This window comes from Colletotrichum chrysophilum (genome assembly GCF_026319265.1).
Source record: "Colletotrichum chrysophilum strain AFK26 chromosome Unknown scaffold_57, whole genome shotgun sequence".
In the NCBI taxonomy this organism is placed as follows: Eukaryota; Fungi; Ascomycota; class Sordariomycetes; order Glomerellales; family Glomerellaceae; genus Colletotrichum; species Colletotrichum chrysophilum.
The window spans coordinates 200,080-226,691 of NW_026517344.1; the positions used below are offsets into that span (position 1 = coordinate 200,080).

Consider the following 26,612-nt stretch of genomic DNA (forward strand, 5'->3'; position numbering starts at 1 on the left):
AAATCGTCAAACAGATCAAAGAAAACAGATAGTCATTTCCAGCTACTTAGCTACTAGCTCGAGTCTTTGATAGTCAATACAGTATGGAGATGATGAATTATGTCTATAAGTGAAGCTTGGTCTAATAACACATTAACGCTATGTGAGAACCGTTCATACCCGGCACAGGCGACCATTCTGCGTCGGCAGCCCATCAAGCTGGCGTGTGACGTACCAATCATCACTTCCAACACCCAAGTTGGCATAGAACACTCCGCTGGGATCAATCTTCTGCTTAAACTCAAGAAGACGAGCGTACTTTTCCGTTCCATAGAAAGACTGTTTGAAGTCGGGCTCGGTGACATCACCTTCGCTGGCATAACCGCCACCTCCAGGCGTGACATCCCGCCAGGGCTGCATCCACTCGTTCGTCAGGAGCTTGGATCTCTCGGCAGCTACTTCCATGGAAGAACCAACGGGCCATCCGATGACTGAGATGGCGAACATGGCGGCTCCACGCCAAGCCGGGTTGACGGCGTTATCGGGGTAGGGACCGGGGCCACCGGTGATTCCGAAGCCGATAATCTCGCCGCCCTTGTCACTCAAGCCCTTGATTGCTTCGAAAGTGGCATTGAACTTTGTGGCATCGGCAAAGTTCTCGGTAGGGAAGAGACGGCAGGCAGTCTTAGCAGCCGTGCCACCAACGAGCTCCTTGGGGAAGCCGGCCTTCCAGGCAGGCAGGAAACTCTTGTGTTCGGAGTAGACAGGGGAAACATTGACGCCGAGGGCGGCCCACTTTGCGAAGAGAGGGGCGGTGAGGTCCTTGAGCTCCTGCAAAGTCATGTTGGGGGCAAACCAGGGAAGCATGGTGAAGGTGAGTGTTTCCGGTCCAGTGTGGAAAATGTTCCAGTACTCATAGTTGCCAGCAGCATTCCAGTTAGGCAGGCCCTCCCAGTAGGCCTTGACAGCGGCCCAAAAGGCATCGTTGGTGATGTTTGCGCCGGTGCTGAAGCTGAAGGTCATCACGGCAACATTGTCGAGCTTGGGGTAAGCCTCGACAACGTATGAGGTCACGACGCCGAAAGTATCTGGAAATGATCAGCTAGGGTGTCTCAATGTTGTGTGATAAGATAGGCTCACTGCCACCACCACCACGCAGGGCCCAGAAGAGCTCAGTGTTTTGGTTCTCGTTGGCGGTCACGAAACGGCCATCAGGGGTGACAACATCAATGCTCAGGACCTAGAAACATGATTAGAGATGTTATGTTGCATGCAGAATTGTTAAGTTATTCTTACCGAGTCAGCAGCGATGCCATACTTGGGTGACATTGGCGAGTGTCCACCGCCGGCAAGGTAGCCTCCGGCGTAACCAACAGTCATGCCTTCTCCGCCGACTGCGGTCACGCCATATTTCTCGGCGGCCTCATACAGCTCGAATCCTTGTACACCAGCGCCAACCTTGAGGGCCGGGCCAGAGTAGGATCCTGTCTTGTAGTTGTTGTAGAAGTTGATACTCTTGAGGAAGTGAGTCCAGACGGACAGAGCACCTGACCCGGAAGAGCGACCGTTGAAGTCGTGGCCAGTGTTCTTGACAACCAAGCGAAGGTTGAGGTTACGAGCGAAGTTGACGGCAAGTTGGATTTGGGCCACGTTGGTAGCCTTGACGACGTACGAAGGGTAGCCACCAACGGTGCAAGTACCAGCAGAGATGTTGTTCACGCCGGAAGGCATGCAAGTGAGACCTTGGTACAAGGGACTCATCACCGACGTCGGGTCCTCCGTGCTTTAGAATGATCAGTCAAGTTCACATAGGTGATGTAAGCATCTTACTGGATTGTTGAGTTCGTCCACTCGTTGGTGATGTACTCGCAGCGAGCAGCATCGTAGTTCCCAAAGTCGTCGTAGCAAGAAGCACCAATAGGTACTGTCTCACTCACAGCAAATCCACTGAGAAGGTTGAAGACACTCCAGATAGGCTTACTTGGCCACAGAAGGTCGCCAGGGTATGTCTTGCACTTGTTGAAGGTGCGGGCCGAGCCAGAGCGCTTCTCGCCTGTCGATGTAGTGTCAAAGTCAAACAGAGACACATTAGATAGGGAGAGGTCCGTGAGGTTGGCCAGCACGGCATCAGTCAGCTGTACTGTCTCCTCTTTCAAGAGATCGCCAGTCAATGCTTCCGCAGCCGGGGCGACGGTCGATTCGTTGGCCTCTGCGGGATGTTAGTCATGATGCCAGTCACCCACACTACACTGTCCCTCAGGGGTTCATGCAGACTGCAGAGGTGAAACCAACATACCGAGAATGGCATCATCAACAGTGATCGTCTGAGCGCCCGCTAAGTTGGCTAGAGGCACGGCGGCTGCCAGGAAGAGGACCTGGCTGAGGCGAGACATTGTGCGTGCCAAGAACGATGGGTGGTTACAGAGAGCTGAAAAAGATTGGACAGAGGGCGCGACAAGGTGGGCGTGAGCGTGCCTGTCAGACAAAACCTCCAATTGTGATCGCCTGATTGTGGCTGGCGGTGCGGGAGAAAAAAAGGCGAGCAGACATAGCGAGCTGCACACTTGGATTTATAACATCCACGTGGGAGCGTTGCATCAGTTCATCGGACCTCACATAATGCCGTTGGGTTGATAACATGAGAGAAAAAGAGATCATTCTGGTGCCGACTGGTCAATAGCATCTTGTCGGCTAACTCACATCCTGGACAATGCATGCGGAGATGGGGAACAGGAATCGATAGCGGGACGGCCACGACATCAGCCAGATTGCGAGGACTTGGAAGAAGGCGACGTTAGGACGAGAAAAGGCCTCGGGCCCGCCCCCGGGAGGCAATGCACCGGGGGCCGGGTCAGTTTACTTGGATCTAGTATTCTTGTCTCTTTGGGCCAGGCTGTGGCCAAGTCTCAGCTAGGAGAGCAACATCAGTGGCGAGTCGAAAAACCCCGCGCCAGGAGGTTGCAGCGGCACAACATTGCCAACATCGGCATTGACAAACGGCGCAGGGTTTGGTTCTCCAAGACCATGGATGCAGGTCTTCTTCTAGATCTTCTGCCGCAGCCGTTGAACGCAGCGCACATCCACTAGCAACTAAGCGCGAAGTCTGTGGGCAAAACCTGCCACAGCCGGGCCGGCGCGAGGTTCGTCTCTGGATTTGACATCTCTGCGGCGGCTGAAGCGCTTTCAGACTTTTGCGAATCTTGTAGGTTGAACATGCAGTCCAGACCTGAAGAAAGAGTGGCGCAGAGAGTGTCGGGAGAGGGAGATCATTCATCTCGGGCAAGGTCCCCGGTGAACCTTCTGCACGCTTTGTCCCCCTTCAGGCTCCGCATCTCCGCATCGCTCCCCCGTCTCTGCTGCCTTTCCGGCTGTCCGCGTCAGTCAATCTCCACTGCAGAAATCAGGGGACCCCGAAGGAAAAGATGGGATTCTGGGCGCGAGAATGAGGGATTTGCGCAGTCCTTATCCACATAATAAGGGATGTGGATAGCTCCGCGGGAAGCATACGAGTTTATTTTGTGATCTGCTATCGTCCAGGAAGCTGTCCCGCAACCACAGATCTCATTGTGTGAGCGCTGACAACCTCCATCTCAGCCAAGATCAATCCCACGGCCATCGCGAAGCCTCAATCACATTCCAATTGACCGCTCCTGATGACATGATTGACTAGTTTGCAGGCTAGAAGAGGCGAAGAAAACATTTGCCGTGATAAGGGGCGTTTTGTGCTGCATGATTGCCTGCAATTTCAACTGCATCTCTGCGGCGTAGCAAACTCTCTTTCCTTGGACCCTGTCGCCACGTCGGTGGAAGAGGTAACACTCGGAAATCAGCAATACCGCTAAGTCAAAAGGTCGTGAGCCGAGTCGTCAGCATCTTGGTGCGATTCATGTCTGCGGGCTTGGCCAGGGTTAGTTTCCACCTCGCTAATCCCCCCGGCTTGCCCTCTTCACCAACAGAAAGTGCCTCGGTTGGCTTGAAAAACGAGGAGAATGTCGTATTGATGCAGAGAACATCCGCCCTCAGTCGCATTTTTTGATCTCACATCCCGGCCCCATTTCCCGGGTGCAGTGACGCCTTACTGAAATTGTGCTTCACTGCGAACTTAGCTAATCGACGACGACGTCGTATTCGCGGCGTAGCGAACAGGTACGTAGCCAACGAAATATGCTAGAGATTCATCGTTACGCTAGTTTTTGGGTTCGCATATGCAGAGGTTCAATCCTGTTTCGTACAGCGTGGGGTTCTTCAGCAACGACGCTACGCCACGGGTTGACTAGCTCCGCATGAGGACAACAGTATCCATCTAGACGTGAAGATTCTATCGCGTTGGCACCGTCCGAACGATATCGTCCTATAATGAATAAATGTTCGATTTTATGCCTGTGCGCTCGTCGGCTTGTTCCATTTCGACTTCATGTTTCCTGGGAAGCCGAGAGGCACTGACCGGAACAATCATGGGATGAATATTGTCAATCCGAGGAATACGAGCTGATGAACCTCTCCCGGTTCCATCCAAATAGAGTTTGGCATTATATGAAATCGCACGATTGATCCTTGTCAAGAGACAGGACACAGCTGCAGGAACTTGATATCAAGAGAGCCCTTCATGTTCGAGAACGCATCATCCCTGGCCAGCCCCTGGCACTCCTCGGCCGCTATCCCGCGGCTGACCACTCACAACTTTGGGAATTCCGTCTCCTGAAGCCAAGTCTCGGATATGCAGAGCCCTAGTCCTTCCAGACAGATCCTCTGTGGGAGGCCGGAGGCAGAAGTTCCCTCTTGGTGGCGGCGGAGAGGCCCTGAATCAGTTTACTAACGCCTTATGTTCCGGCTAGGGATTCAGCAATACCACCCAAGGAGCGGAGATTTGAAGAACTCCAACCAGTTTCTGAAGTGCTAGGCTTGATTCTGCCCTGTTCTCAAAGGCTTCTTTGACCGGGAGCTTGCGAGACGAGGTAGTACCATGAAACTAGGCTGTGTGGTCTGCACGTCTGTCACGATTAGGGTACCAACAGACAGGATCGAAATCTGGGTTTCTTTCCTCCACGCGACGCACGGTAAGCTTTCATTCAAGCCTACCCGACGGACGACTGAGGTCAGCCACACAGGCTTCTCCTTTTGTGAGCGTACGGGATAGCGAGTGATCATACATGCCATCAAAGAGGTTGAAGCCCAAGCCAGCGAACGATCTCACCATCGGCGACAGACAGTACGGAGTGTAACCTTACAGCAGAAAATTTTCTACGTCCAAGAGGTCGATAAAGATCTATCGATCTGTATATATCTCACGAACCATCCCACGGGCCCCATCGCGGCCACCCGAGCTCCCTGTTCGTCTTCTCCCCTGGCCTGCTCACCCCACTGATAAACATTTTAACTTCAGTGCCCAGGCTGCGGGAGTTCAAAGTTTACGTTTACATACTCTTTCCCGGAGTTTCTGATGTTATCCCAGGTCATGGAGTCTCTGTGGCAGCGAGGCATCGAAGCCGAGTGGAAAGATGTCCGAGATATCCCGTCAACGCCTCTTCAGCAGGTGGCGATGGCGATACTGTTCCTATTCACCTTGACAGCATTACTGAGCTACGTTTTGAGAATGTACAGCAAGTTCACCACAAAGCAGATTGGCCTCGGTATGAAATCTCATTGCATGTACTTTGAACAACCATTGACCAAATATTCAGACGACTACTTCATGACCGGTGCAATGGTAAGGATCATTCGGCAGGGTGCCGATGACGGACAAAGTCTTGGCTAACACCAGTCGATGATAGCTCTTCTCTCTCGCGCTGCTCGTTCCGACGTACATGTTCTTCAAGTACTACTACATCGGCTTTCCAACGTCGTCGCTGCCCGCCGACTGGGACCCGGCGCCGATGCTGTTCTGGAATTGGATTCTGCAGGTTCTCTATAACCCAATTCTGGCCCTCGTCAAGTCGTCTGTGCTCGTCTTTCTCTTGAGACTGGGCGGCCACCAGCGCGGAGTAAGATGGACCATTTACGTCCTGAATACGATTAACCTGCTCACGATGGTTGCTATCTTTCTGACGGTCCTGTTCCAAACCATACCCATCAACGCTTTTTGGGATATGAGCGTCAAGAAACAGAGAGAGATCGACGGGCCCTTGTTCTACATCGTCAGCGCCATCATCACCATCATCACCGATTTCTTCGTCCTCGCCATACCGTTTTGGATCTTCCTGGGATTGAAGATGCGTATGGCCGCCAAAATTGGCTTGGTTGTGGTGTTCCTAGCGGGTGGAGTGTAAGTCGCTGGCCATGAGCTCACTGACTTTCGCTGTGCATTTTACTGACAATCGCCAAGGTCCATCGTCGTGGCGATCATGCGAGTACACGAATTGCGAAAGAAGTTCTACAACTTAGACCCAGGTTACGATGCTAGAGACGGAGTCGGGGACACCTACAGCGCCATCGAAGTCAACCTTTCCATCATCGCCGCGTGCGTCCCTGCTCTACGACCCCTTTTCCGCAAATGGATGCCGGGCATGTTCTCCAACAAAAGCAGCAACGACAACGGCGTCTACAACAACAGCCAGTATGCGCGCTACGGCACCGGGTACGGCACTGGAACCGGCAACGGCACAACGTCGAAGCACCACCGCAACACCGTCGGCAACGGATTTCCGCTGAAGGACATGCGCAGCACGCACACCGAGATCAGGGGTCACTCTCCAGACGGCAGCGAGGAGGAGATCATGACGTACAACGGCATTATGAGAACGACCAATGTAAGACAAAAGACGAAGAACGATATGATGGTTTGATGAGGATGCTAAAGGCTTTTTTTCTTTCAAGGTCCAGGTTACGTACAATGATTCGAATTCTGTTATGATGGATAAGGATGGGGAATCGGGGCAGGAGCGTTTGGAGTCTGAGAAGCCGGTGAGACGGAACAGCAAGTTCGGCGTGGGTTCTGGCGTATGACAGGAATTTTGAGTGGCTTAAACAAGGGTGCGTGGATTGGTTCAGCATTTCCTTTGTCTTTCTGTAATGATATCAGGACGCAGCAGTTAGCGATATGGATAGCTGGTTGGATGTCTGCCTCAGAGGCCTGGTTGCGCAATGAGGTGTCTTTCCTGTGCCGCCATGAAATTAACTTCATCGTCTGACACATACTTTGGCGGCCTTGGTTGTTCTTTTACTTCCTTACGTCAGTTCACCAGCACAATTCCACATCTTTTGGGGTGCTGCCGCAAACTTTCAAGAAAGATTAAAAACACAGTACTCGTTGTAATGCTTTTTGACGAACTCTACGACGAAAGTTCGGTTTATCTTGTCGATTGCGACTCTGCGGGTGTAGTGCAGTACACGACTTTACGGGGTCTCAGCCACGCAAGTGTGATTTAAAAACTCCCATAGTAGGTTCTGCTGCTGATCGCTCTTCTAGGACAAAATGATGCAGCTCGCCCATCGTTAGACACCTACTTTGCTGGCTTTTAGTCTTACGTAACTATCCTTGTGACAATTCTCAGTCATCGCTTCAGAGCTCTTCAATATTTCCAGCAGGACTAGAAGAATGATAAAAACGTGGCGCGCCGGTATCAAAGTCATAAGCCTGACCTGCACCCGGGGTTGGTCCACCGGGGGTCAAGCCTCACAGCCTACTTCTTAAATCAACTTACGGTAATGAGAGCTTTGTCACGGAATCTGGCCGCTCGATGCCAGACCTGAAAGTATGAAGGAGTCATCTAGATGTTGGGTGATTCTGCCCCTGTGTCTTACTCTCGGGGCACCCTGTCTTTCACATTGGATAAAACGTTGGCGCCGACTAAAAGCTTTGGTCGTGTTTCTGTGAAAGCCAGACTTTCTCAAGCTGAGAGACCACCGGTTTGAGACATCTGGTTCTCTTGCGCCCATCAGCCAAGCGTCATCTCACCTAGGTTCACCGGATAGGGAGATTTTGTTTGATGGCATCTAGACTTGGTCACAGAGAACAGTTCTGCCAGCCGAACCTGCAATGGTTGAATATTCAAGCATTCAGACCTGTTATCTCGAGCGGCTGTGATGTGGCTAGGCGCGTTTAAATAGGAGAACCCTGAAGGTCTAGATCTACTCACCGAGCAGATGAGTGGACCTCCACCGACACACCGAGACAACTTACATGGCGTGCTTCCTTATTCCCACTCTAAATCCTCTTTCCTTAGCTGCATCGTAGCTCACCCTGCAATCTTCCCGAGACTTTGACCCTGGCTTTACACGTTCGTTGAACTTTCTACCACACAAAAGAGAATCTATCAGGTCAAGAGGTCATCCGAGAAAGTGCACGACTTGACAAGTGTGCAGTTTTCTGGTAGGCTCGTCAAAGTTTTCTCATAATATACGGGAGCTGGCTCCCCCATGTTGACATCTGCATGCAAGAGGCTCACCACTATTGTTAACTTTTATTGTTCTTCGATCACGCCGACTCTCCTGAATTCATCTCTATCCCGTCTTTAAGCTTTGCCAACCTTCAGGATAATCCTTGGCTGGAAAGCTTAAGACCACCTTGAGACGTCGCATTGGAACGAATCGCGCCAATCATGACGCAGCATTCGTCGGATAAGACGGCGAGTTCATCTGATCTCAGTCGCGGTCACCTGGCGACCGGGACAATGCTCAACATAATGGCCCTGGAGCTATCCGAGGTGTAGCTCAAATGCCGGCAGGCCGTCTGGGTAATCTCCCGCAGCAAATGACATCCTGCAAGGACTGACAAGAGGGCGAAAAGACGGCGGTCTTGGGTCCGCGAACCCCAACCTCGCGTGCCTTTATCCCGTCGCCTGACCATTTCTTCACAAAACATGGAAATCCTCCGTTTCGTTTCGCACCAAACCCAAAGGGATATCCGACCTAGAGACAGGCAATAGGGTCTCGCTGCTGAATGTTCCCCTTGTTACGTATTACCCGATGCCCCTCCCTAGTCACTCCCCCTCGCGTCTCCGGCACTCATGTTGCATTGCCGTCCCAAAAAGGCAAACTACCGCTGGGGCATCCCGGCCGAGACTCTTCCACTGGCGGCTTTTTCTCCAAGAGCGCACGATTGGCGGAGATTCCTGTTCGCCGCAGGCCAGAAAAACGTGTCAACCAAATAGGGCCCCCTTTTTTTTCTTCCCAAAGCCAGATTGATTGCGCGATTGTCTTACCTTAAGAAGTGGGGATGCGAAGGGGTCACCGCGGCAAACTTCTTCCCATTCGAGAGTGAGAAGGCCGACCAGCCGGGCCCGAACAAACTGCAAAGCGCAGCGAGGAACGGAGATTCAAGGCACGCCACGCGCCCAGGTGTTCTGTTCGAAACGAGCAGAGCTACTGCGTGGTACGCTGCGTGTGGGGTTTCCTAGCCTCTCCCTCCCTCACTCCTCTCCGCCCAGCGGCGCCCTCGATGCGACCTCAGTCCGCTCACCTGATTGCTGGCTTGCGTTCAGCCGTTCCGCTCTGGGTGAACACTCGCACTTTACATGGCACACACTGTCCAGGCCCGCGCCCGCTTTGGGATGTCTTTCACGATGGTTCTCGCCCAATGATGGGCCGAGCAGCCACCCCGGACGAGTGGAATCGGCACGTTTGTTGCCTTTCGATATTGAGGAGGTCGATGGTGAGAAGCAAGCGACGGTTGGCCCATGACTGTGACTAGGGACAAGGTTTACTTACGGTCGTGATCTTTATTTGGGAGCGTGGGATTTCCCACAAATCCCGGCTCATGCGGAAAGCTTCATTAAGAAGCCCTGACATCCCAACATCCCATCCCGTCTTAAGAAGTGAACTTTGTTTCTTCTTCCTTTTGAGGCTGTCATCCACTTCTTAACGACACCTTTCTCTCTCTTTCTCTCGTTCGCTTGGCCGAATCATCACTTTCTTTCACTTCCAACTTGATCCATCTCAAACCAACAACATGCGTGCGACTCTTTCCGTAGTAGCCGGCCTTCTCGGCCTGGCCTCCGCCCTGCCCGCCGGCGACGTCGCCGACTCCTCCGTCCTCGAGAAGCGCGCCACCCCGACCGTCTGGATGTGCGGCGACAGCACCATGGCCAAGGGTGGCGGCGGCTCCGGCACCGAGGGCTGGGGCCAGTACCTGCAGTACTCGTTCGACACCAGCAAGGCCAAGGTCGACAACCGGGCCATCGGCGGCCGCAGCGCGCGCTCGTACACGCGCGAGGGCCGCTTCGACACCGTCGCCGGGCTTGTCCAGTCCGGCGACTGGGTCATCATGGAGTTCGGCCACAACGACGGCGGCTCGCTGAGCACCACCGACAACGGCCGCACCGACTGCTTCGGTGATGGTACGCAGACGTGCCAGACGACCTACAAGTGAGTTGTTGTGTGAGATGTGTGAGTGCAACAGAGACTAACGATGGATGCAGCGGCGTCGCGGAGACCGTCCTTACTTTCCCTGCGTACTTGAAGAACGCCGCAACCAAGATGAGCGCCAAGGTGAGGCTCAACGATCGCCAAGTCCATCACACGCAGGAAGCTAACCCCGACCCAGGGCGCCAAGGTCATCATCTCCGCCGCCACTCCCAACAACGTCTGGGAGTCCGGCAGCTTCTCCTGGTCCGCCGACCGCTTCTACTACTACTGCTGGTAAGTTCACACCAACAACAACTCGACATGGCACGACATGGTACTGACACAGTCGACCCCAGGCTCGCCGTCCAGCAGCTCGGCGGCCCGTCCAAGGGCTTCTACTTCGTCCCCCACGGCGAATACGCCGCGCAGGCGATGAAGAACCTCGGCGCGACGACCATCAACGCCAACTACCCCAACGACCACACGCACACGGCCCCGTACCTCGCCGACGTGATGCACAAGGCCTTCGTCCTCGGTCTCGAGTGCGGCACCAGCGCGCTCGCCAAGCTGGCCAAGAACACGACTGCCTCGCTCACCTCGACCTACCTCGGCGCCTGCATCGACAACTACAACTCCACCGTCCACGCCCTCCTGCGATAAGCAGCCTCGTGGCTTTTTCCAATTGTCTATATTACAAGCGTACATAAGCTTGGATTTCATGCACATACTTTAGGATCTCGGGCGGGCTAGGACACTGTCAGTGGTCTAGTTGCCTTGAGCGTATATACAATGCATAGCATATTGCCTTTCATACCTTGCTTACACCCCGAGTGTCTGAATACTCATACTGAAAATCATGAAGTGATGAGGTTTTACGTGCGGCCGCAGCGATGCAGAACTCACCTCCCGGACGCAGTGGCGTCTTTCGACCGAAGATTGGATGAAATTCCGACATGAATGTCCGGTCTTCGTCAGCGTTTCACGACCAACAGCTGCACGACGATATTTTCGTGAGACCGAAACCAAGGATCCGGAGCCGCAGGGGTTGGAAGCGGAGTGCCGGTGGCGAAGCTAGCTATTCTAAGCAGGACGACAGACATCGCGACCCGCATCATTGGCCGAGATACGACAGCCGCATTCCTCCGACGCTGCAGACCACCTGCAGGCCGCAGGGCATAGTACGACATGAAAATGCTTGAAAAAGCGGTTCCAGCCTTGTTTATCTGCCAAACAATTGAGCTTTTCTAGTCTGCCCCATCACTGCTTCGTGCCGTCTCTTACCAGACTTCAAGAGGTCTAGTACCATCTTCTCTCCCTCGCTTAGACATCCCGGCATCAAATCGCCGACCATGGCCTCCTCCGACATGGTCTCCGTAGAATTCCTTCCGACCGGCACATGCTGGATGCGCGAGCCGATGAGCGGGCAGCCCATCACCAACGCCTTCGTGCCCTTCCGCATGCTCCGCTCCTTCACCGGCCCCTGGCTCGGGCCCCTCCCGGTGGGCGCGTTCCTCATCCGGCACCCCGCGGGCCCGATCCTCTTCGACACGGGCATCTCGACCAAGTGTAACGACCCCGGCTACTTCCCCTGCTGGAACCCCATCCCCGGCATCCTCAACAAGTTCGACGTGACCCCCGAAGACGCCATCATCAACCGCCTGGCCGAGCGCGGGGTGAAGCCGGCGGAGCTGCAGGCGATCATCGTGAGCCATCTGCACCACGACCACGCGGGCGGGCTGAAGGAGCTGGCGGCGGCGGCGCCGGAGGTGCCAATCTACGTCGGGGGCGAGCACTGGGACGCGTTCGGGAAGCACACGATCTACGCGGCGATGCAGGGAGCCATCCCGTCGGACTGGCCGCCGGGATTTGAGCCGCGGATTTTGGACTTTGACGAGAAGAGGGCGCTTGGGCCGTGGGGGCGCTCGTGTGCCATCACGGCGAACGGGACGGTGGTCGCGGTGGACACGCCGGGGCATGTGCCGGGGCACATTTCATTGGTTGTTGTCGGTGATAATGATGACGGGACGAAGACGACGTACCTTCTGGCTGGAGATGCGACGTACGGCATTCATTTGCTGGATGCGGAGGCACCGGATGGGGCGAACAGTGACCCGTTCACGGCGTTTGAGAGTCTGAAGAAGATTAAGGAGTACGCGAGGCAGACGGACATTGTTGTCTTGCCTACTCATGATCCGGATACGCCACGCCTGCTGAAGGAAAGAGTGGTGTATCGGCCGAAAGATGAGACCAAGGAGTGAGCGGCTTATGTCAATTGGGAAACGCGGCGTTTGTGACACTTTGGATAGGCATAGAAAATAGAGTCAGTTCATGTACAGGCAGGCTTGTGAAGAAACCCTCGTCGATATTTGGTTAGATTTGAAGTCGATTAGGAACATACCGCCTTGTTCTCGTCGTAGATATTGTCGAGTGTGACGGGCCAGCCTTAGCCTAGGTTTCAAGTTGTCAACATGGCGAATGTGGTTCCAGTGTTAAAACACAAACCGCCGGTTCATCCTGTCCTCGCCATCTCAACGCGTACAACAGATCTATCAGAAACAAACCACCGGAGAGAAACACATGGCTCCGAAACGGGGGTCCGCAGTGGATGCATCCGCAGCGGGACGAGAGCTCGGGCTGTAGATCCACGTGTGATCGGCAAGTGGGGGAGAGGCGCGGGATGATGGGCAGATGGTCGCGTTGGCTCGACCTTTTTTGCCCAAATGATGCTTCGGGATGTTGATCTGGACAGTACGTTACTAAACCGCGAACCATTGTCACGGAGCCCATCGACAGAAACCAGGTCATCTCGGTAAGTCTGGTGGGCTGCTGTTTTGGGGAAATGATTCTAGTAGACGTCGAAGCAGACTACGCGCTTAGCACGATGGAAGCGTGGTCCGCCGACCGACCGACCGACCGATGCATCGACCTTGTGAGAATGACAAGATGAAGTGGCCAGGCCTTGGGATGAGGAAAGAATAAGCACAAAGCACTTATCTGGCAAGCTCAAGCATTGGCTCAAGGACAGTAGACACAATGCTGTGTGTTTGGAAATCCAGGCAACCTTGACGTCTTGTTCAAAGTCAACACACTTTCAGTACGACCGTCCACCCATCTTCGCATCCTCGAGACGTCCGACATGCTGACGCCAAGCTCACGCAGCTTCACCCCCGCCTCCAATCCAAACGAGCTACTGTCAGACGAACACTACGTCAATCTCGCCTAGCCGAGCCATGCTTACCCTCGCCAAAGTCCCCTCGAGATAGACCCTCAACCGCATCCCACCTCGACCAAACATCACAATCTGGCCCAGATCAAACAACCCACCGACAAAATGGCCTCCGCAAACCTCCCGGAGACGATGAAAGCAGTCCAGGTCGTCGCCTACAACGCGCCCTACAAGCTCACATCCATTCCCGTCCCCTCCGCCCTCGAACCCCACGACATCCTCGTCAAAGTCGCCGTCGCGTCCTACTGCCACACCGACAGCCTGTTCCACGCCGGCGCCCTCCCGCTGCCTCTCCCCATCACGGCCTCCCACGAGGGCGCCGGCACCGTCGTCGCGCTCGGCGCCGCGGTCGCGAACTTCACAATCGGCGACCGCGTCATGTGCGGCGTCCCGCTGGGGCTATGCGGGAGTTGCGCCGAGTGTACCGGCCCGGAGCGGTACACGCACTACTGCACCAATCAGAAGGGTATTCTCGGGATGCAAGTGGACGGGTGTATGGCGGAGTATGTCCGCGCCGACGCGAGGACGAGCGTGAGGATTCCCGAGTGCGTCTCGCTGATCAGCGCCGCGCCGCTCGCGTGTGCCGGGAGGACGGCCTGGCGCGGGGTGCTGCAGGCTGGGTTGGAGGCTGGGCAGTGGCTTGCCATCGTCGGGGCGGGCGGCGGGCTGGGGCACTTGGGCGTGCAGATGGCGAAGGCTTTGGGACTGCGCGTGATCGGGATCGATGCGCGGGATGAAGGGTTGGAGCTGGCGCGGCGGAGTGGCGCGGAGGTTGTGCTTGATGCGAGGAAGGGGAACGCGGAGGTCGTGGCGGAGGTGCAGATGGCGACGGGGGGAGTGCTGGCGGACGCGACGGTGAATCTTGCGGATGCGGAGTCTGCTGCTGGGCTTGCGTGCGCGGTTACGAAGATGCATGGCACGATGCACCAGCTTGCGCAGCCGATGGAGGTGAAGATTCCGTTCTTGGAGTTGATAGTGCGTGATATCACGGTGAAGGGCACTCTGACGTGCTCAAGGGGAGAGACGGAGACGATGCTGGAACATATTGCGGAATGTGGCATCAAGCTGGAGAACAATGTCTTCCACGGACTGGACAATTTCTTCGAGGCATTGGAGCTTGTGAATAGCGGTAAGATCAGCGGAAAAGCCGTTATCATAGTGGACGAGGAGCAAGTGAAGGAGGATGAGAAGATGGGTGCCAAGTATTAATGGTTTACTCTTTTCTCTAGTTTACAGTTACAAAGGACTCACTCATCATCTTATGACTGGTTAGACGCAGCCGCTGCCGTAACATCCTTACGATGCTTATCCCACGGGCTTCCTCCACGGTTCGTCGGGGTATCAGCCATGTGGCTCGCAACCTTGGTATCAACCGGCCGCTGATGCCTCTCCTTCCCTTGGCTGCCGCCTCCCGTGCCAAACATACTCCCCAGCTTCTGCGAGATGCCTCCCTCGGTGTTACTCGCACCCGCGCTCGACCCAGGGCCATGCGTCTCAATCGCCCTGCTATTCGCATTCCCGCGTCCCTGTCCACCGCCGATGGCCCCCGCGTCCGACGGGAACTTGTCCTTCGGGCCCTTGGGCGTGTCGCGGTTCGGGTTATCCGTGTTGCCGCTCTTGAGACCGGAACCAATGTCGGTGCCGCCGGTCGTCTGGTTCATGCCCACGCCGGCGCCGCCCATGCCGAGGTCGCGTTTCGCGTCGGCCTGCTGCTTCTTGTTGGCGACCTCGTCGGCTGTCGGGCGGGGCTTGTTTGTGTCAAATACTTGTTGGGCCGGGTCGCCGGCTGGGTTTTCCGGTTTGACGTGTCTGTTGAAGGCGTAGAGGCCGCCGCCGAGGAGGACTGCGCCCGCGGCGATGGGTGTTGCGAAATGACGGGCAGCCATATTGAGGGTTTCTCTGATGGATGTGTTTTGGTCGAATTGTTTGTCTCAATAAGCTTTGCGGTTTCAATTCTTGGTGGCTGTGTGATGTAACTGTAGTGCAGAGTGGTGAACGAAGTATCAAGAGGAATAACAAATGAAGAAAGAGACATTACATTCGGAGCCCAGCTTCACTTTAACAGGCCCTCCTCCTGACGAACTATGGCATCATCCCTCCCGCACTAGGTTGCCCACTGCAAACGCGCTCATACCTCATCCGATGCGAGGGGCGGGCGCAGAATCGATGACAGCTTGTCGCAGGAGCGATGACATCAGGATTGTGGTGGTGCGATGCGCATGTTCAACGCCATGGCGTTTTAGCGGAGAAACCCCTTCTTTTTGCGGAATGCGGTTCTTCTTCCTGTCCACCCTTATGCAGGGCCGATCGGCAGGAACCGCAATCGATGACGATTTCGTTGATTCGCCAATCGAGCTACGTAGGTCGTGAAACGAGGGGCAGTGCCCGCGGATCTGAGATTTGTGGTATCATTTGGTGGGACGGTTTGCTACCTATGTAGGTAAGGTAGGAAGGCAAATGGGCATTTTCATCTACATGCTGAATTCCATCACAGCGTTGCATCGCAGCAGTGGACTTCATGTGCGCCTGAGCGGCTGCTCTTCATCATCCTCCTCCTCCTTCTCGCCAGCGTGTTCTCGGTCGCAATTTGAACCATAAGGGTCCGATGAGAGGGGCATGTCCGGTTCGGCATCAGTGAACCCCCTCGACAGAAGACCAACGGTCGCAGTTTTGGTTTCTTCATCAGCAACACCGCCCTGCTGCTCCATCCAGTTCACCTTCTTCCCCAACGACGCCCTCACATACACACACACCACCGCCAGACACGCAGCCCCGATCGCAGTAGCCTCCACCACGACAAACCCCTCCCCAAACCGCGCATCCACCTCCCCCGCCCCCGGCCGGCTCACGTAGCTCTTGAGCAGCAGCCCCTTCATCACCAGTCCGAACGCCGGAAGAAACACAAACGCCGGCAGGGTGAACCAAACCCACGCGCGGTACCTGTCCCAAAACCCCGGCGACAGGGCCTCGATCTGGGCGCGCGAGCCGCGCGGGCAGGGACACACGCGCTTCAGGGCGGCGAAGTAGCACTGGCACCGCAGCCAGCTCGGGCGCGCGGCAATGAGGGCTTCGGTGAGGAAGAGGACGGCGATGTAGGCGATGGCGAGGATATGCGAGGCGTACTCCAGCGTGCGGCTCATTTCGAAGCTGTCGCGGCTGAATGTGTTGAAGAATGGTGATGTGCACTGGTCTGCGCTGCGGAGGCAGGCCCATGAGGAGGGGTCAACGCCGAGGTGCTCGCCGATCTGGATGAAGTCATATGGTAAGTTGGACTCGGCGGTAGCGAAGGCCGCGGTTGAGGCGTTTGGGTACTCGTAGCCAAATGAGGAGAGGAAGAGGTGCATCGTGAGATCGTATGAGCCGGGCTTCGAGGGTGAGGGGACGATGCCGTCAAACTGTGCGACGGTCAGCCAAATTTTGAGCGATGCGCAGCCACCAAAGGTTGCAGACGCACTTTTAGTATTGACAGGCTTGACAGTCCCAATCGCTGGACGCCATCGCAGCCCCGTGTGACCCATGTGCCGGCGATCAGGGTCAAGATCTGTACGACGCCGGCGTAGAGTGCGAGGGCACATGCCACGATAAGAAGCGCTGTGCGACTGCGCTGTCGCAAGCCCGATTTGGGCTTCTGGCCCATCTTCATATCGAAATATGCTGTCTAAAACGGGTTCAAATGCGCAGCCAAGATCTCCAAACGCGACCGCTGTCCCGGGAGGTTGGGAGAGTTTCGCGGGAGCGCAGATTCAGATGAACGGAGGACGCGGAACGTGATGGAGGGGAAGGGGGGGCGATGAACAAGCTTAAAAGGCGATAAGAGGGGGATCGGCTTTCAGGCTTATGCCGCCAGGTCCAGGGGTTGGTTGGTTTGCTCGTGTCTAAAAATGCTTCCCTTCGCTTTCGTAAGCCACACGCGCGGGGTCTTGGCGTTGGCGGCATGGATGGTTATGTGTGAAGTTGATCAATCATTTGTTATCCCACGCATGGAAGTGCTTGCCAGCGAGAGAGAAAGTTACCATTCCCGAGGAAATCGTTGAATTCTGGCACAAAATGGAATTCATCTGTTCAATCGCGCCTTGAACTCTGGCAATCTGCAGGGCCGTTACTCATCCCCGGCACCATCCCCGAACCCGAACCAACGGCGGAACTCCGTGTGCCCGTATCCCATATCAATACGCGTATCACGGATACCATTACCCCAATTCCATGCGCCGCTTTTTCGGAACCCTCGACCTCAATTGTTCCTCATCCGTGGGCGACATCACTGCTTGATCTCCTGTTTGTGAAAGACGCCTATTCCCACCTTCAGCACTCACCCCAACAGCACACACAATAATACTGACCGTCAATCTCCGGCAGCGACTGTCTGTTCCGCAACCACCATTCTCGACTAGACGAGAAAAGATGGCGCTATTGAGTCAACGATGGTATCTTTATATATACAGACATTTACGTGTACAGGTCCTCCTTTGAGTCGAGCGAGCAGCAAAGTCATTGTTTCTGCCATTTCTCAAACGACTTCAACACCGTCAAACTCCACGTGCCCGACTTCCGCCAGCTGTCTCTCTCCATGGGCACAGTTGGCCCGACATAGACCTGCCGAGGATGAATATCTGCCATCCTCGCCAGGTCCGATAGACGGAAAGCGTGGCGGAATAGGGATGCCCAGAGGTCGTCGAAGAGGACTGATCCGAGCACTCTTAGAATGCCGTTGAAACCATCCGCTTCCTCTGCCACTTCCTCGCCCTCTTCTCTCCCACTTCCCCTTCTCCGCCTCTCACTATCCGCGCTTCCCACGGCGAGGATGAAACTTCCAAGATCGCCCACCGGAATGACGGGTCCGGCATTGTCCTGGATCGGATGCAGATAAGACTCGATGGACGCCTTGTCCGCAGCCAAGAAGACCGAGTCTGGACCTGTTGGGAGAAACATCGCCATCGCTGGCGACTTGCTATACTCCTGGTAATGTCTGTGGATGTCAGAGGTGCCTCCAAGTAGCCTGGCATCAGAGCACTCACCGTTTCGCTGCCTCAACATCACCTTCGGGAATGCCATGCTCCCGGCCATCGAGCCACCGCACCTTGCACAACGGCTTCACGTCACCAGCACCATGCACCCCGTCCCCCCAAGCCGTCACGTCGCTCTTGAACTTCTCCAGGAACGTCTTCCACTCCTCGTCAGAGTGTTCGTAACAGATGCGGTACCCGACGAACCCCCACGTCCGGAGGGACCGGTTGCCCAGGTTCATCATGTTCTTCACCTCACATATCCAAGGCTCGTCGCCGGAAATTGCCTGCGACGGCCCGCGCAACTCCCGCCTGGCCGTCACATACGCATGCGCTTGCAGCCGGCTGGTCTCCTCGCTCCGCACCGGATGCCCGCGCTGCCTCACGTCTGCGCCCTTCCGCATGGTGTAGAGCACCATCGCCTGGTTCGTGAGCCACTTGCACCGCAAGGCGTACACTTTCGAGCGGAACCGCATGTTGTACGGGAAGGCCGTCATGGGCGTCCCGCCCTGGTACCCCTCCCAGTTGTCGCGTATCCGCGGGATAGCCGCTGTGAGCGTCTGCAGCCGGAACCCGGGCAGTGTCAGCATGATCCGCGTGTCGACCTTGTTCGTGAGTTCCGTGAGATCGTGCACCTTGTCCAGGATCTCCAACTGCATGGGCATCAACGTCTGTATGGGCATCGACACCGTACCCTGCAGTCTCTCCCACTGCACCTCCCTGAGCTCATCCAACCGCGCCAGCGTCCAAGCATGCGCCCTCTCCGCGACCGTGGTCAAGTAATCCACCAGAAACTCCTCCCACATCGCCGTCACCGAGATCGAATCCCGGCCGCGCTCGCTACGGTAGGCGTTCAGCGCCCTCTCGAAATCGCTGCACGTGTCCCACACCCCGTTGGCCGCCTTGCGCATACGGTCCTGCGTCTGCGGCAGATTGATATACTCGAACGCGTCGACGACCTGGCTCAGATGCTCGCACGCTCGCTCAAAGTTGGCGAGCTCGTGAAGCCCCTTCTGGCGCCATCGCGTGAGCGACATGGGCGGCAGGCCGTGCAGCACCCGCGTCTTCATGTGATGCAGGTCGCGGTCGCACTCGGTGCTCGTGGTCATGACGATGCTGAGGAGATCCCCCATGCCCCCAATGATGCTGATCGTGCGGGATAGGGCGTTGTCGACCCGGATCCGGGGGTTGTTGTACGGCGCCGGCGCCCATTCTCTGTAGGGCTGGCAGAAGAGGGCCTGCTCATCTTCGTCGGACGGACGGGGCTGGGTTGGGTTCTTGCCGCTGAAGAGCTTCCCTTTCATGAAGAGGGAGACAAATTGGGTGGCCAAGGTGTTGGGAAGTACAAAGGCATCGTCTTGAGTGAGATATGTCAATAACAAATCCGGGCTGACAAGGGGCTCTTGCATAGGGGTTCTACTCACTGACAATCACCAGCTGAGGGTGCTTGTACTCAGGGTTGACCACGTCAACCCCTTGAGTGATGTGCTTCATGTCATCAAGACTTCGCCACGACATTTTGGCCTTCTTTACCGTCGAATGAGTGAAGTTTCATCAACAGTCTCGTAAAATTTAGTCAGACTCAAGGCAATGCTTATATCTATTTCTCTATTGCTGTTGGTACGGACGGAATCCCCATTAGCACCCTTCTGCCTATCATAACCATGTTCGGTGTGGCCAATAGGGGTAGTCTGTTGGAACCAGGGCAGTGAACAAGAACGGTTCTAGTGGCCCGGCAGCCTGGAACACCGGGCTAGAGCGCCCAAAACGGCCGTCGTTGCCTGGGCAGACGCTCGAGTGCGGCGCGATGGATTCCAATGCGGCGAACATCCGAAAAATGTCTGCACGCTTAAATTGCCTGCTTGGCGACGTTGGTTTTCACGAGTCCGAAGGTTGGACTGAAATATCGGATCCGAAAAGGTTGCCTTGTGAATTGATGAAGTAGATGCAGACCTAAGCTCCACATCCCTTCGTTCACCTACAGGTTGATCAACCACAAGTTAGTTACAATGGAACTTTAAGGTGGCACTAAAGGATGAGGTGCCAATGAGTCTCCAGGCCTCGGGAAACTACTGGGTATTTTTTTCTCCCTTTCTCGCCTCTGGCATGACAGTGTTGCCAGCTTCAACATGTGATTTTGTTCTCATCTAGTGAGGTTGCGCAGCAGGCCATGGCATCGCTCAATTCAATGCCATTGGCCCCTCCTCCTGCAGTTTGCTGTCTCTCACGCCTCTTGCTGACGCATTGCATCGACCAGCTGATCAAAACCAGCCCAGGTGAGGAAGCCTTGCCCTCTCATAAAAACGCGCGTTGCCCGCTCATGCGATCTCGAGGCTTGCGTGGGAACCTCTCCTGTCATCAGCGTCCCCTAGTCGATCAATCAAGCAACCCGCAAGCCTCACGCACCACGTTGAATCCTCTATTAGCGACAGAGGATCACCAATCGTCATAGATGATGTCTACCCTTTATACCCAACTACAGTTCTCCCATCCCGACAAGCAGATTAGACTGCTTGGCCTGGAGCCGTCCCCAACAGGGGCCGACGAGTATGTGTTCAGCATGGAGGTCCATGACTTTCAAGGGCATACCCGCCCATCCTACATTACTATATCCTACACTTGGGGCTTGCCTGATCCAAAGCTGTCTGTTGTAGTCAATAGCTTCAGGATGAGAGTCCAGTTCAATTGTTGGTACGCGCTTTGGCAGATGCGACACCACGAACACATGAGCAACACCAAGTTTTGGATCGACTCACTCTGCATAAATCAAAGCGACGACGAGGAGAAAGGTAACCAGGTCGCTATAATGGGAGAGATTTTCTCCTCTGCCTCATCGGTTGCTGCGAGCCTTGGAATTGGCGAAAGTCTGGGAAATGTGCGAGGAGTCCTCGCATCCGCCGACGATCGAGAGATTGGCAAGCTTCGGCTCAAGTTTGATCAACTTCCCTGCTTTGATAGGGTGTGGGTCAAACAGGAGATCATCCTCGCAAAGGAAATCACAATTTTCTACGGACTCGAGAGCCTGTCGTGGAGTGAATTTGATCATGCTGTCAAGAACAGTAACCCGAATATCATCAATTCCCAAAGCGATAATTCAGATTCCAGTTCCGACTCAGGCAAATTTCGCCATTTCAATTATGACCGCATGGTACGCGAAAGACTGGAGAGAAATTCTATCAGCGCACAGCTCTGCAACCACCGGTCTGACTCCACATGCATGCCATCAGCGTTCATGGACCTGATACCGAGATATAGCACGGCAAAGGCGTCGGTGGCAGTAGACAAGATTTACGCTCTCCTCTCTCTTCTTCCTCAAAACGACCCTATACGACAGAATCTCCTGGTCGAATACGGATAATCAACATGGTTTCCTCTATTCCGAGATCTGATCAAGCTCTTGTATAGTCACTACAAGAATGAGCGTGTGGAAGACAAACACAAAACTCTGCGTTTGATTCGCGATGTACTTGAAACTCGCGATCTTGATGAGGAGTTAATCAACTTCTTCAAGTCCCAAAAGCGGAATTCCTCTAATGCTACATTATTCCATCAAGAATCTGCGACCGTTCAAATCTTTGCCGTGGCGGTGTTGAAAGATAAAGCTTCCAAACACCTGCACGATGACGAGCTCAGAGTCGAAACAAACCAAGCAGAGCCACTGGAGATTGTTCCAGCCCATACTCGAAAGGAGAGGTTCTTGGTCAATTCTGATGTTCGACCTGGAGACCGCCTTGGCTACTTGATTTGGGATGCAGATGAGTACGACACGGTGGGCAAAGGGGCTATCGCCCATGTCATACTCCGCCCAATCACCATCGCAGATGGGAACAAGGATGAAGACTGTGATGTGCCTCTTGAAGATGAGACAAGCCGAGGCCGGACACAGTTCTTTCTCCATAGCTGGGCTGTACCTGTCAGTCGCAGGCTTACAGTCCTTTCTCGACGACCTAGTCGAGGTGGGGTCTCGTCAACAGGAATAATGCGAAAGGGAGGTAGAACATCCCGTTTGAGTTTGCACCATGAGGATGCTTTGATTCCCCTGCTTCTCAATTATCCCTTCCAATCATTATTGTACGTCAACAGCACGCCTAATTCGAGAGCAATCAATTTATTGTCCCGAGTTGAGGATCCTGAGGCTCTCGTGGAAATGTCGGAGAAATACTTGGAAGAATTGAAACACGGATATCCCGAGAATCCGCCGGACTTGCTGAGGGGGATCTATGAACAAATGTACAAATGGGAAGAATGGATGCATCGATTAGATCCTGGAGATTATTCTGACAGTCTCACGGTAGAATCGGACTTGTAGCACTACCTAAAGAAGCCGGCGCACCGTATTAATCCATAGGCGCTTCATCCCATGACTTTTTAGTAACAATTTAAGACTCAATGGTTCAGCTATTCAGAAGAAGTTACAAGAACACAAGATAGTCCCTGGCTTGATTATCTATTGCAAGGAATATCAGCAGCAGACTCACTTATCCCTTGGGCATATAAAGACAGCGCAAGCTAGTTTGTCGGTTCTTAAAGGTTCACCCAGGCAGCTATGGAGATATTTCCCAAGCTTAGTAATTTCAACTCTTCCTCATCTAATAAAGAAAGAGTTTCTTCAAGCTCTCTTGTGATTGCGCTCTGTCGAGGCCTAGCAACTTGAGGTTTGATGTAGCCTCTCTGGAACAGGCAGAGCCACAATTGACAGCAAGACACGAGAGGACCTACCCGTGCATCCGTCTCCGTTTCCCGAAACGATCCTCAACTCCAGCATACACTCCCTCGTGTTGGTCGTAGCGCCGCCCCCCTGCATGATAATGCATGCTTTACTCGGTTATCGGCTCACGACTCAGAACCACCACGCGGAAGCCGGCTAGCTCCCAGCAGGCTTCGGATACCTCGGATCACAGGCAATTTATCTCAGGAACGAAGGCAGCCAATCTCCCTCTGATAATCTGACCATGAACGGCAGCGGCAGGGACTCGCCAACTCTAATTCTCTCGCCAGGTGCCGTGCCGGTTGAGGTTCGCCCACGTGTGGGGACTCTCTCCCACTCAATGGTGGGAAATTGGCAAAGGACAGGAAGGGCGGCCTGAGATAGCGATGGCTACATCGGTCATGGCACGGTTGATTGGACGGGAAAACATCGCGGTGTCTACAACAGAGAAGGGCCCCAAAATCTTCCGTCGGAAGCAATTCGTTTTCTCACGAGGTTGAGGAGTTCGCTGGTCCCTTTCATCAGCGTAAACAGCATGGGAATGGGGAGGGTTGCATATAAGGATCCTTCGAAGTCTTGGCATCTGGGGTAGAAACAACAGTTGACGTGCATCTTGTTGCTTTTCTTTCCGAGATCCTCGCTGGCTTGATTTAGCTTGTTCGCCATGGCTGCCAAGACGCTTATCTCCATGCTTGCCGCCGTCAGCTCCGCCGCGGCTCTGACGTGCCAAGTTGCTGGTTCGTAACCTTAAAGCTCCATGGTCCTTGTCTCCAAGCGATAAGCTGATAAAACCAAATAGGCGGCACCTCTGATGATTCCCCTGCTATCCTGGCTGCGTTGAAGCAGTGTAACAATGGCGGAACCGTGCGTGGGATTGCGAATACTCAGCGCGCGGTGATTAGGATGTTGACTTGTTGCGTTCCCAGGTTGTCCTTGACAAGACATACACCATCGGCTCCGTGCTTCAGACGGAGGACCTGTCCAACATCGCCATCCAGCTCTCCGGCACTGTCAGCTTGAGCACGGATCTCAGCTACTGGCAGAAGAACTCCATCCAGCTGACCTACCAAGATGCTTACACCGCGTGGGCCATCGGTGGTAGCAACATCCACGTAGGTCCTCCCTCCCCTGGAACGGCAATCATTCCTGACAAGCTCTCAAGATCTACGGCGGCGGTTCTTACAATGGAGGAGGTGACGGTACGTGGCTCCCACTTACCTTCTGGCAATAGCGAGTGTTCGTTGACTTCTGCTGCAGCATGGTACGCGGCCGGCAAGACGGGTCCCATCATGTTGACCCTGCTCAACGCCAAGAATGTCCTTGTTGAGCACATCACCATGAACAAGAGCCCCTTCTGGCACAACCTCGTCGAGGGCTGCACCAATGTGACGTACAGCCACGTGAACATGAACTCTGTTCAGACGAGTGGAAAGCAGGCCCAGAACACCGATGGGTAAGCCGTTGCCCACTGCGCCAACGCTCTTCGATATAGACACTGACCGTCACAGCTGGGACACCTACCGCAGCTCCCAGGTCACGATCACCGACTGCACCGTCATCAACGGCGACGACTGCGTCTCCTTCAAGCCCAACTCCACCGACATCACCGTCAAGAACCTGTGAGTCCCCAATGTGGAGATGACACCCACGTCTGCCCGAGTATCAAGACTGACAGCCCCTCAGCTACTGCCAAGGCTCCCACGGCATCTCCGTCGGCTCCCTGGGCCAGTACGCCGGCCAGGTCGACATCGTGCGCAACATCTACGCCAAGAACATCACCATGGTCAACGCGTCCAACGGCGCCCGCATCAAGGCCTGGGGCGGCAGCGCCTCCCCCACGTCCACATCAGGCGGCGGCACCGGCGTGGTCCAGAACGTCACCTTCGACACCTTCACCATGAAGAACGTCGACCTCCCCATCGTCATCGACCAGTGCTACATGACCTCCGCCGCCGCCTGCGCGCAGCACCCCTCGGGCGTCACCATCAGCGACGTGCACTACATCGACGTGACGGGCACCGGCGGCAAGGCGGCTGAGGTCGTGAGCATGGTGTGCAGCGACGTCTGCCAGGATATCACCGCCACGGGCACGAAGCTCGTGGGCACGAAGGGCGGCGCGGAGTACATCTGCAAGAACGTCGCGTCTACGGATAAGTTGGACTTCCCCTGCAGCGCCACGGGCGTGACGGTCGGCGGCGGCACGACCAAGACTTCCAAGACTGCCAAGGCGACGGCTACCAAGAGTTTAGGTTGACAGGGCTAAACCGTCGGGCGCGTGAAGATGTAGGGAATGGATGCGACCCTCTGAAGAAGGGGGAGAAGAAGGAAAAAGAAGGCTTGGCGTAGCTGGACACACGTTTTTACTTTCAGTACATATCTTTTCACCATCCATAGACAGCTCAAAAGAAAGTTCCTTCGGTCAAATCATCCGCAATCTCATTCCTTCAACGGGGAGTAAACTCACTCAGGAGATCGACTCGTAAAGGCAAATAAACTCCAAAACGCCATAAACTAGCTCGTCACCCTCGGGGAGTCGGTAAACAGACTTCCCGAGCGTGTGACCGTGTAGCGCAAGCGCTAGCAAGCAAGCCATGAGTTCAGGGTCCCAGGCTGAACAACGATGAGAGAGGGAGGCTTTCCACCGGCCCTCGAGCTGTCCTCAGCTTCACCAACACAACCTGGCCTCTTTTCTTTCTTTCTTCCTCCCTCATTTGCATCGAACTTTGTCACAGAGCATAGCTTCCCGCCCGTGACAAGACGCTATTGGCATCCGTGCGCGTGAATGGCGGCAGACCAAGGCCAAGACACCCAATTGACAATTGACATCTTGGCCAGCCAGCGTCCGCGTTGCCGCCCGGCCCCGTTCAGATGAAAAGGGCTGTCGAGCACGTGAGGCCAAGCCGATCCGTCCATCCATCAATCGAGGTGGGAGGGCACGCGACACACCACCCACGACGCCGGGGCGATGGGGGATTCAGACGAAGACGACGGCGATGTGTTGGAGGACGGGACGGGCGATGACGCGGGTGAGCCATGCCATAACCCGATGCTGTACTTTGTAGGTCGAGGATTGAGGCCACACAGTCACACACATCGAGGGCGCAGCCGTGCACTCATTACCTAGGTACGACCTAGAGAAAACAATTGGTCTGCAACAACAAGACCAGCAGCAATTGTTATTTACCAGGGCGGAACCCGAGGGGCTCGGTTGATGGGCGGTGGCCGCATTCGGGCGGGGGCTTACATTAAGGATGAACATGGTTCAATCCAAAGGGAGCCCGTTTGATTCGTCGCCCGGACAAAGAGCAAGCGAGAAGAGAATGAACGTGTCTCCTCTTCTTCCTTTCTGTTCTACAGCCCCAGCAAGGCTCCAAGTACCAATCCGTAGCTCAGCTCAGCTCTGCCCCGTCCCGAC

General features: G+C 55.0%; 9 protein-coding genes across 9 annotated transcripts; 5 read left to right on the forward strand and 4 right to left on the reverse strand.

Annotated features, from left to right (window-relative positions):
* Window positions 1-153: 153 nt before the first annotated feature.
* Window positions 154-2,372, reverse strand: COL26b_007211 (uncharacterized protein; the record flags this gene model as incomplete). Its single annotated transcript, XM_053180010.1, has 5 exons — window positions 154-1,067; window positions 1,120-1,219; window positions 1,276-1,762; window positions 1,810-2,188; window positions 2,276-2,372. 5 exons carry the CDS (start codon window positions 2,370-2,372, stop codon window positions 154-156), a joined length of 1,977 nt encoding a protein of 658 aa, XP_053036072.1.
* A 3,062-nt stretch (window positions 2,373-5,434) lies between these two features.
* Window positions 5,435-6,921, forward strand: COL26b_007212 (uncharacterized protein; the record flags this gene model as incomplete). Its single annotated transcript, XM_053180011.1, has 5 exons — window positions 5,435-5,609; window positions 5,661-5,686; window positions 5,751-6,241; window positions 6,302-6,725; window positions 6,799-6,921. 5 exons carry the CDS (start codon window positions 5,435-5,437, stop codon window positions 6,919-6,921), a joined length of 1,239 nt encoding a protein of 412 aa, XP_053036073.1.
* Window positions 6,922-9,865: 2,944 nt separating this feature from the next.
* COL26b_007213 (uncharacterized protein) lies at window positions 9,866-10,920 on the forward strand (the record flags this gene model as incomplete). Its single annotated transcript, XM_053180012.1, has 4 exons — window positions 9,866-10,281; window positions 10,335-10,404; window positions 10,460-10,554; window positions 10,617-10,920. 4 exons carry the CDS (start codon window positions 9,866-9,868, stop codon window positions 10,918-10,920), a joined length of 885 nt encoding a protein of 294 aa, XP_053036074.1.
* A 689-nt stretch (window positions 10,921-11,609) lies between these two features.
* Window positions 11,610-12,518, forward strand: COL26b_007214 (uncharacterized protein; the record flags this gene model as incomplete). The annotated part of the gene is made up of 1 exon (XM_053180013.1): window positions 11,610-12,518. One exon carries the CDS (start codon window positions 11,610-11,612, stop codon window positions 12,516-12,518), a length of 909 nt encoding a protein of 302 aa, XP_053036075.1.
* A 1,073-nt stretch (window positions 12,519-13,591) lies between these two features.
* Window positions 13,592-14,695, forward strand: COL26b_007215 (uncharacterized protein; the record flags this gene model as incomplete). Its single annotated transcript, XM_053180014.1, has 1 exon — window positions 13,592-14,695. The coding sequence occupies one exon, from the start codon at window positions 13,592-13,594 to the stop codon at window positions 14,693-14,695; it is 1,104 nt and encodes a 367-aa protein (XP_053036076.1).
* A 50-nt stretch (window positions 14,696-14,745) lies between these two features.
* On the reverse strand, window positions 14,746-15,372 carry COL26b_007216 (uncharacterized protein; the record flags this gene model as incomplete). Its single annotated transcript, XM_053180015.1, has 1 exon — window positions 14,746-15,372. The coding sequence occupies one exon, from the start codon at window positions 15,370-15,372 to the stop codon at window positions 14,746-14,748; it is 627 nt and encodes a 208-aa protein (XP_053036077.1).
* Window positions 15,373-16,002: 630 nt separating this feature from the next.
* Window positions 16,003-17,129, reverse strand: COL26b_007217 (uncharacterized protein; the record flags this gene model as incomplete). Its single annotated transcript, XM_053180016.1, has 2 exons — window positions 16,003-16,881; window positions 16,941-17,129. The coding sequence occupies 2 exons, from the start codon at window positions 17,127-17,129 to the stop codon at window positions 16,003-16,005; spliced, it is 1,068 nt and encodes a 355-aa protein (XP_053036078.1).
* An 845-nt stretch (window positions 17,130-17,974) lies between these two features.
* COL26b_007218 (uncharacterized protein) lies at window positions 17,975-20,007 on the reverse strand (the record flags this gene model as incomplete). Its single annotated transcript, XM_053180017.1, has 3 exons — window positions 17,975-18,452; window positions 18,502-19,846; window positions 19,914-20,007. 3 exons carry the CDS (start codon window positions 20,005-20,007, stop codon window positions 17,975-17,977), a joined length of 1,917 nt encoding a protein of 638 aa, XP_053036079.1.
* Window positions 20,008-23,861: 3,854 nt separating this feature from the next.
* COL26b_007219 (uncharacterized protein) lies at window positions 23,862-25,451 on the forward strand (the record flags this gene model as incomplete). The annotated part of the gene is made up of 7 exons (XM_053180018.1): window positions 23,862-23,934; window positions 23,997-24,061; window positions 24,124-24,309; window positions 24,360-24,396; window positions 24,455-24,650; window positions 24,706-24,816; window positions 24,881-25,451. 7 exons carry the CDS (start codon window positions 23,862-23,864, stop codon window positions 25,449-25,451), a joined length of 1,239 nt encoding a protein of 412 aa, XP_053036080.1.
* Between the last annotated feature and the right edge of the window lie 1,161 nt (window positions 25,452-26,612).